The sequence below is a fragment of the Nicrophorus vespilloides genome, unplaced genomic scaffold (assembly GCF_001412225.1).
Source record: "Nicrophorus vespilloides isolate i.1.1-1 unplaced genomic scaffold, Nicve_v1.0, whole genome shotgun sequence".
Taxonomy (NCBI): domain Eukaryota; kingdom Metazoa; phylum Arthropoda; class Insecta; order Coleoptera; family Silphidae; genus Nicrophorus; species Nicrophorus vespilloides.
Window position 1 is genome coordinate 197,104 of NW_017099220.1, and position 9,846 is coordinate 206,949.

At 41.0% G+C, this 9,846-nt stretch overlaps 2 protein-coding genes across 2 annotated transcripts; one reads left to right on the forward strand and one right to left on the reverse strand.

Moving 5' to 3' along the window:
- Positions 1–40: 40 nt before the first annotated feature.
- LOC108564206 (vitellogenin-like) lies at positions 41–5,782 on the forward strand. The gene is made up of 4 exons (XM_017923161.1): positions 41–141; positions 203–2,860; positions 2,918–4,606; positions 4,672–5,782. The coding sequence occupies exons 1-4, from the start codon at positions 111–113 to the stop codon at positions 5,706–5,708; spliced, it is 5,415 nt and encodes a 1,804-aa protein (XP_017778650.1). The 5' UTR covers positions 41–110; the 3' UTR covers positions 5,709–5,782.
- Positions 5,783–6,530: 748 nt separating this feature from the next.
- On the reverse strand, positions 6,531–9,341 carry LOC108564216 (growth/differentiation factor 8-like; the record flags this gene model as incomplete). The annotated part of the gene is given in 4 exon segments (XM_017923177.1): positions 6,531–6,882; positions 6,998–7,392; positions 7,454–7,687; positions 7,743–9,341. Coding segments are annotated over 4 exon segments (1,245 nt in total). The 3' UTR covers positions 6,531–6,714.
- Between the last annotated feature and the right edge of the window lie 505 nt (positions 9,342–9,846).

The following is a 9,846-nucleotide window of genomic DNA, read 5'->3' on the forward strand; positions in this document are numbered from 1 at the left end:
GTGCGCTTGAACTGCGACCTATGCGAATTGCTGAATGGCAGTATTATTTTCATATAAAAGGATTGCGAAGGAATCAGAAAGGCACACTTCTAAGACCGATCAAGTCCAAGATGTGGTCACGAATCCTCCTCTGCTGTCTCGGTAAGTCTGAAACATCATTAAATAACAATTAAATTTGTAACTATTAAATATATTTCTTTAGTCGGCCTTGCCGCTGCCTCCAACAACCATGGATGGCAAAACAACAAGGAGTACGTCTACAAAGTACAAGGACGTACTCTTACCGGCTTGCAAGACGTCGCTAACGAATTCTCCGGAATTGTTATGAAGGGCAACTTGGTCATCCGCCCGCAAAGCGAAGGCAAGTTGATGGCTAAGATCGTCGATGCCAAATACTCCCAAGTGCACTCCCACCTTAAGAACGGATGGAAGAGCGAAATCCCAGAGTCCAAATTGCAATACCAGCAATTGCCACTCTGCGACAAGCCCTTCGAAATCCAAATGCAAAACGGTGTCGTTCGCGCCATCGTTGTCAGCAAGGATGTACAAACCTGGGAATCTAACATCATCAAGAGTTTTGTCAGCCAAATTCAACTTGATGTGCAAGGCGAAAATGTTGTCAACAGCCACATGAATCAACTTCCAGAAGCTGATTCCGACAGCGCTGTTTTCAAAACTATGGAAGAAACCGTGACCGGCAAGTACGAAACTTTGTACGAAATCTCTCCACTGCCCGAATATGTCTTGCAATCCCAACCATGGCTCGTCCCGATGCCAGAACTTAAGAACGACGGTGAATTCATCGAAGTTGTTAAGAGCAAGAACTTCAGCCGCGGAGAGGAACGTCTTGGATATTACTACGGACTTGGAAGCATGGGTCGCTTCGAACCAAATACCAACAAGATGGGTGATTTCTTCACTCGCTCCGCCAACAGCCGTGCCGTCATCTCTGGAAACTTGAAACGCTTCACCATCCAATCTTCCGCTTCTACCAACAAGATGATCTTGCGTCCAACTCTCAACAGCCAAGAAAAAGGCATGGTTGTCAGCCACTTGAACCTCACACTTTCCCGTGTTCAAGAAGCCTCCAGTTCCTTCGAACAACTCCATGATGGCCAAAAACTTAACTCTCTTACTTACACTTTCAACATCCCATTCGGAAGCAACAAGCAACAACAACAACAAAAGTTCATGTACTCTTCTGGAGAACGTCAACACTACAGGTCCCCACGCTCTCTCAGGTTCAATTCTGAAGAATCTCAATCTGAATCTGTTGAATCTCAAGAAAGTTGGGCCCAAGAAGAATCCGAATTGCGTCAACCACCTCAATCCCCTCTTCTTCCATTCACCATGGGGTACAAGGGAAAGAACATCAAGAAATCTGAACAAGTTGATGCTGTTGAAAGCGCCAAGAAGTTGGCCCAACAAATTGGAAAGGAATTGCAAAAACCAGAAGAAATCGCCCAAGAGCAATCTCTGGCCAAATTCATTGTTTTGACCTCCCTTAATCGCATCATGACTGAAAAGGAAATGGAACAAGTTGCTGAGCAACTCTACACCAAGGAAACTCAAGGACCAAAAGCTGAAGCTTGGTTTGTGTTCCGCGACTCTATAGCCCAATGCGGCACTGGCCCAGCTTTGTTGACCATCAACCAATGGATCAAGACTGAGAAAATCTCTTACGAAGAAGCTGCTCAAATTATTTCCACCATGGCCCAATCTGTCCGTCAACCAACTGAAGAATACATGCGTACCTTCTTCCGTCTTGCCACCAAGGAACAACAAATCAAATCTCAAGCTATCCTCAACGACACCGCACTGTTGTCTTTCACCACCCTTGTTCGCAAAGTCTACGTTAACAAACATGTTTCCCATAACCAATTCCCAGTTCACAGTTTCGGAAAATTCCGTACTGAGAGTGGAAAGAGGTTCGTCGAACAAGAAGTTATCCCAGAATTGAAGCAACAACTTCAACAAGCTATTCAATCCGCTGATAGCCACAAGATCTTGGTCTTCGTCCGTGCTCTTGGAAACGTTGCCCACGAATCCATTCTTGCCATTTTCGAACCATATCTTGAAGGACACAAGCAAGTTTCCCAATTTCAACGCTTCCACATGGTGCTCGCCTTAGATAAATTTGTTAAGGTTAAGCTGATCAAGGCCAGGTCTGTCTTGTATAAGATTTACCAAAACCAAGGAGAACTTGAACAAATTCGTGTTGCTGCTGTTTACCAACTCATGCGTACCTGCCCACCAGCTAGCATGCTCCAACGTATGGCTCAATTCACCAACGTTGATACTCATGAACAAGTCAACGCTGCTGTTCAATCTGCCATTCGTAGTGCCGCTACATTGGAAGGACAAGATTACAAAATTTTGGCTGATAATGCCCGTTCTGCTGAACCTCTTCTTACCAAGAAAAACTATGGAGCTCAATACTCCAAGGACAACCTCCACAGTTTCGTCCAAAAAGAAATGTCCATGTTCTACATACAAAACATTCAATCTTTCGGTAGCCGTGACAGCATTATTCCAAGAGGAATCAGTTACGCTCTCCGCAATACTCTTGGTGGAGCCAAGCATGAACTCATTAACACCCAATATATGATTTCCAACATCGATGAACTTATCAATGTCTGCGAAAGACTTTCCCAAAAACATCAACACCAACAAAAGCAACAGCAACAGAACTTCCAGCAAGCTCAAAACAATCAATGGTCCAGCGAATCTATCTCCAAATTGCTTAACATGAAGACCAGTGAACGCGAACAACTTGAAGCTTCATTCTATTTGCAACTCTCCGGAGGTGCCACTCGTTTCTTCACCTTGAACAACCGCACTGTAGAACTTATCCCAAGGGGTTAGTAATCAAATTCTCTATATCCAATAACTTTTATTAATTTATATTATTTCTTAGTTCTCCGTGACATCGAAGAATCTCTTGCCAATGGAAAAGAAATCCAATACACTAAAGTTTGGAATAGCCAAGAAATCGCCATCAGTTTCCCAACTGAAATGGCCTTCCCATTCATCTACACTCTTGATGCCCCAACTGTCATCCGCATCCAAGGACAAGTCCGTGCCCAAGCTCAACCACGTTTCAGCAATGGAGATAAACTCAACAAGCCAGAAACTGTTTCCGTTGAATCTGATATCCACGCTCTTGTTTCTACCAAGATCCAAGCTAGATTTGGTTTCATTACTCCTTTCGATCACCAACAATACAGCAGCGGTTTCGACAAGAACGTCCAAGTCAACCTTCCATTAAAATCTAAATTGAATGTTGATATCAAGAAACAAAACATCAATATGGAACTTCAACCAAGCAAGCCAGAGAGAGATGCTCAAATCTTCCACTACAGCTCTTGGCCATACACCGCCAAACACAACATCCTCAACTTGGAACCACTTTCCAAGCAACACAACACTAAGGTTATCCGCACTCAAGAACAGCCACAAACTCAATTCCACGGACTCTTCGGAAAGCAGACTGGTATGGCTTTCCGTGTTCAATACACCTCTGAACAAAGATTCTTTGATGCCCGTTGGGTTTACGAACAACTGAGCCGTCAAGATTTGGTTTCTGCCTTCTTGGCTCCAATGAACGACGAATCTATTTTGTACACTGACATCAACGTTAAATACATCTCCAACGAATCTTCTGCCCGTAAAGTTCAACTCCGTCTTGCTTTCCAACACAAGACTGAACAAGAAGGCCAACAAACCGAGATCAACATTAAGGAATTCAACAACCTTCCTCAAGAAGTTGAAGCCCGTCAAGCCAAATTCTCCAAAATGGCTGCTTCTGGAATCAAAAACGCTGAAATCTGCACCTGCGATATGGCTGTTCAGTTTGATGGACACAACAAGGTTCATTATGCTGCTACCGCTGCCTTCGCCAAGAGTCTAGTTGATGACAAATCTCGCGTTCTCTTCTTCGCAAAGAAAGAATCTGCAAACCACCAAGAATGCAAACCATTCGAATTTGCTGTCGCCGTTAAGGCTCGCATTCCAAACACCAACGGACTCAACTACCAATATGCTTTGGACTTCTCTCCAAAGGTTACCGCCCAATTTGAATTTGTTTTCGGCAAAAACTTGCAAAGCTCTAACCAAATCAACGTTCATGCTCAATACGACAAGAGCGAGAGTCGCAGAAGGTTCTTGAAGAATCACCCACGCTCCCAAGAATGCCGCCGTGAGATGGAACAAGAAAACTACCAACTTCCAGCTTGCGCTAACATGACCCAAGAGGCCAACCTTTTAGATCGTGTCCAAGTTCATGTTCAATTTGAAAACATGAGCCAAAACATGCGCAACATGACCTACAAGTTATACAACGCTATTCGTTACATGGGATACTACAACCTCGATGAGAACAGAGTCGACCCACAAAACGATGTTAAGGAAAACCAAATTGAAATGGAAGCCCGTTTTGATGCCGATTTCCAAGCCGTCAACGTCTCCTTTAAAACTCAAGAGATGAACTCCCGTTTCGAAAATGTGCGTTTGAACAAATGGGTTAAAAAAATCGTTGTTGGTCACCCAGTTTTCACTAAGAAGCAACGCGTTATGAGCGAAATCCTTGGCTACGATACCTTCTTGCGTAAGTATTATATAATACACATTACACCAGAGATTTTTTTCAAACATTTAATCTTTTTTTACCAGCATTCTGCGTTGTTGACAAGAATGCTGCTAACACTCTTGACAACAAGACCTATCCAATCAATCTTGGAAACTCCTGGACCGTTATGATGCAATACGTCCCAACTTTCGCCAGGGTTCATCACCATCAACAAAAGCACCAAGAACAACAAGAGGAACTTCAAACTGAGCAACACGCTGTTTTCGTCCGCGACGACAAATCTGGACACGGAAAGGAAGTTAAAATTACTCTGCGCAACGCCCGCACCCAAGCTCAATTGGTCGAGGTCGACATCCAACCTCAGGGACAACGTTCCGGTCCATGCGCCAAGATCACCATCAATGGAAAGCAAATCCAATACAACATCAAACAAGTTACCGTTGTTGAAGGTGGTTTGATCAAGGTATATGGTCTTCCAAACGATGAGGTTAAGATCGAACTCGAAGACAACTACTACATCATCTACGATGGTGAACGCGTCAAGCTTACTGTTGTTGACAACAAATTCCGTGGATCCGTCCGTGGTCTTTGCGGTACTTTCACCGGTGAAAAATCTGACGATTTCCTTACCCCAAGGAACTGCATCCTCCGCGATCCACGTGAATTCGCCGCCACCTACACCATTGAACGTAAGGGACATAACCAAGAATTCCATTCCCGTGCCCAGAAGTCTCCATGCTTCAGACAAGAAGTCATCTACGCTAACGTCATTTCCGACATTGATGCTGGACGTGTTTCTCAACCATTGAGCCACAAGTCTAACAACCACCAAAGCCACAGCACCAACAGCAACAGCTGCACCAAGCACCAAACTCGCTATGTCGAACGTGAAGATGATAACGAGATCTGCTTCTCTGTTCGTTCAATCCCATCTTGCAACATCTCTTGCCGCCACAACAAGATGATTGGCAAGTCCGTGGAAGTCCACTGTGTCCCAAGGACAAATGTCTCTGAAATGTGGAGGAACCAAATCCAAAAGGGCGCCAACCCAGATTTCAGCCAAAAGGCTGTTCACAAGTCCCTCAAGATGGAAGTCCCTGATAACTGCTACAGGAACTGAGTTTAAAATTCAAAGCGACCCCCGATATAATATTTATTAGCATTCCAAAAATGTAAAAAAAATAATAAAAATAATTAAAAAAAAAATAACTGATTTTAATTGAGAGCAATCCTATCTACAAATATCCAAAATAATAAAACGCAATACGGATAGAAAGACTTCGGTCGATGATCGAAATGGCCAAAAAATAATCTATATATGTAAATAAAAATATAAGTTTTTACATTGACATTTGTTGACATTTTTTCAAAGGTTGTTGCGAAAATTATTTCGAGAATATCCAGTCTACCTGGACTATTATACAATTCTCATTGTAGTTAAGATTCAGAAGTTTTCTACTCTCTAGTTATTCGTTTAATTTACAATAAGATTTGAAATCGTTCAAAATGAAATTAATACGATTTATCTTAAATTGAAAATAACTTCATTAGAGTAAATCTAAAATTCTATATTAGATAAAAATTTATGTTATAATACATAATTTCAAAGATACCATCGAGTACAAAATATTAGTAGTCTAAGATAAAACAATAATAAATTAGTCTATGTACATATTTTATTAATTAAAATAATATATCTAAATACAAAAAAAATGTTTAATGGCTAAATCGGAGATATTTGGAATTAAACAAGTACATTATAAGGAATATAAAAATTAGTTTAATACAAATCGAGATAAATAATATGGCATCTTAAAATTAAACAATAAATAAATCATTATTCGCTATTTTGACATCGACATTCAACAGGTACATTTACGCAGTGTACATTCGCTGCAGAACATTTGAATGTTTACACTCAAAGGTCAAAAAGAACTCTCACTCAAAAGAAAACATAAAATTTATATAGAAAACAAGAAAACAAAAATTGGTAACTGCAATTAAATGACTCTAGAAATAGCAGAAAGTAGACTATGATTGGGAAGTGGGTTTAGTAACGCAAAAAGTTACTTAAATAATTATAAATCACCGTTTTCTTTGAAATACTGCTAAGATTTAGAGCTACATTACATGCATCCACAGGAATCGACGATCATATTTGACAGAAGTTTCGTTGTGATGGTCTTGTTATTGTCCATGAACAATAGTTGCAGTGGTTGGAATTGCGTTGCAGCGCAGCAAGGTGTCAATTCCAGTTTCTGAGCTGAGTTCCGGTTGGTGCCGTACATAACTTTCTGGAAAGAGAAATTCCTTTGATAAATAATCTTTATCACATGAATAATACACTGAGAGGGGGGATCGTTGATAAGGCTTAGAGGTCACTGAGTAATACGCAAAAGATATACTTACATGTAAAATGGAATTGTGCTGTGTGGCGCTTAGAGTAACTGAGGCTGCTGTTGCACAGGAACCCTTGCAGAAGTACGCATTGTATCCTGCAGGCTGTATGATCCAGTCATCCCAACCGATTTCCGCGAAGGAAACATACAAGCTTTCTCTACAGCATTCGTTGACACCTGGACCACAATTGATTTGTCGCTTAGTACGACGATGCTGTGTCCTGCGTTGCTGCGAGTGGGTGTAGATCACAAGAAAGGGTTTAAGGGCCGGTTTAAAGGAGACAGGAGATTTATGAATGTCCATTCCGCATGTTTTACATGCGACGTTGATGGCGTGCGTAGGAGAGTCCTGATACTCCAACCAGTTCTTCACCACATACGCTACGTCAATTTTCAACCATCCCACTAAAATACATTAGAAATTTTAAACAAACAACTTTAATCGATTTATAAGAAAACTGCTTACTATTTAGATTGGTCTCGTGGATGGCTATAGGCTTGTTCTTTTGGAAACTCTTATTCGTATCCCAATGTGCCACCTCTGATATTACAAATGTTTGATTGTGGTCATCGAGTATATCAGCGTCTTTGTAGAACCAAAGCTCAGCAGAACTCACATCAGATGCGTGGATGTCGGTTGGCATTTGGAATGGAATACAAGCTGAAGGATGTCGAATTTTCCTAACACATCGCGCTTCATCTATAAGAAAATTCCAATTTAACAATATTTTTTAATGGAAAATTTAAGAAATTACCTTCGAATGGAAAAATGATAGCCTGAGTGGTTTTACCATAAAAGTCATCAGAGTATCTATTTTCAGTAAACTCGTCCAACTGTTGAAGTATAGATTCGTTTTCAGTCACTGGTTGCGGAAGATGAGCCATGGAAACTTGAGGCTTCTCCTTCAGCCTCAGCTTCTTCAGGATTTGATTTTTTATGTACTCTATCCGTAGAGCCGTAAATTCCTGCTCGGTGACGCTGTAGTGTTCAGTTTCCGGGATCGTATACTGGTTTTCTGCTTCTACAACCGTATACTTCTTGGAGCATCCAACACAAGTGGTTGCTGGAGGCTCGATACTGACCACAGGTCTAGCATCAAAAATTGCACCGAAAACGGAGCGCAAATGCCTATGTCCAGTGGCCGAATGGCCGGCACTTGCAAATACTAGCACAGACAGAACAACCAAACTGACACTAGACATTTTGTTTACAACGGGCGCTATTGTTATTTTTATACATGTACCACTACAGACGCTCGTAAATAAAATGTGTAACGATTTCAAAATGATCTACTGCACTCTTAAAACGCAGTCTTTCCGAGAGAGAGAGTTCCCCACTCTTTTAAAATAAACATTTCTTTAGTGGATGATAGAACTGAACCTTGAACCTGTATCTCTATCGGAACTAGACTACTCAACCTTACCAAGCATCTCTCCCGAAAAGAATGTGTAGATCACAGCTAAAAAAGCATTAAATTAATAACAATAATAATGATCTTATGAAGGATACACTGCATCATGGCTGCACATATTTGCATGGCGATTCATTAACTTCCGCAAAGCAATGTATCAGCTGGCGAATATCCTCTGGAGCTGTTTTATGTTTTTGCATTTTACTGCAAACAAGCTGTAAACAAGATAACGCAATTCGGATGGCTATTTTCATCTTAATTGCCGAAAATTCGATTGGAATGTTTATGAACAGAAGAAAGTAAACAAGTGTTTATCATGATCAACTGGACCGCTGTGTATGCTCCCGGGAATCGGGGGATAAGTTCCAGGGAAATTCCCTGTCCACGAGTTTATTTCTGATCATCGTAAGTTTCGCGTTGCCGTTAGTTACTCAATGGTGCAAAGTACAAATCCGGGATCGTCATATAACCTTAGAGGATTGATATGAGTCATTAATCCACCCGCACTCTGGACAAGTCGACAGGCGAGAGATGATAAGTCGGATGGCTCGTGACAACCAAGAGGAGCGCAAGAATAACACGATACATTGAACCTAAATCTAGATCTCGGACCAGATACCATCAGCAGTACCCGTGCGCAGAGATTACATGATTCATTTCCGCGAACTGGTATCTAGAATGATAGACAAACAATAAAAATTAACAGAATAAAACAAAAAAAACATATATATACATAAATTGGGGCGCACGCGGATATTTGTATAGATAAGGAGTTTCATTTTTTCCACGGCTCGGCCATCTTATTAATATAATTATAGCTCGTTATCGAAGACACAAGAATGCCTGAAAATTCCTTGATCTGTGACCCGAGCGATCCGAATACTCGGAAACCATGAAAAAAGTCCAATAACCAATATTTGAGACGGAATCTTGAAAAGAAAACTAAAAAACAAAAAGAAAAGAATTATTAAAAAAAATATCAACAACATAGAAGGGGTATCCTCGATGTTTACATTCCGACATATCAAATTCCACGCGCAGATTGTGTCAACAGCGAAAATATTATTTTGAATCCAATCCGCGATAAGGACAATTTACATATACGCATAAAGGCTATTGACCAAGATACACACCATCCAACTATCCTCACACAAGCCTTCTACGCTTCGCATCGCAGCTGCGTTCTTATTAATTTTTTTTCTTCTTCTCTTCTTCAATTAATCTTTACACGGAACCTCGAACACGGAACTGCTCTAATCAAATCGTGCGAGGAAAAAAAAGGAAAGAAAAAATTGGGCGATAGGAGAAACCTAATCATTTGCCCTTTAACTTCGCAATTCTATGTCCACTATCTGATGAAATATCAATTAAATATTACTCGTCGATTCTTTGGACTCGATAGATCCGCCGCAAACTATAGACCACCATTTCATCTTGTCGCCCCGAA

Coding starts and splice junctions, on each gene's coding strand:
- LOC108564206 (XM_017923161.1), top strand. CDS start 111: ATGTGGTCACGAATCCTCCTCTGCTGTCTCG. Junction 142..202: donor AATCCTCCTCTGCTGTCTCG/GTAAGTCTGAAA, acceptor ATATTTCTTTAG/TCGGCCTTGCCGCTGCCTCC. Junction 2,861..2,917: donor TGTAGAACTTATCCCAAGGG/GTTAGTAATCAA, acceptor ATTATTTCTTAG/TTCTCCGTGACATCGAAGAA.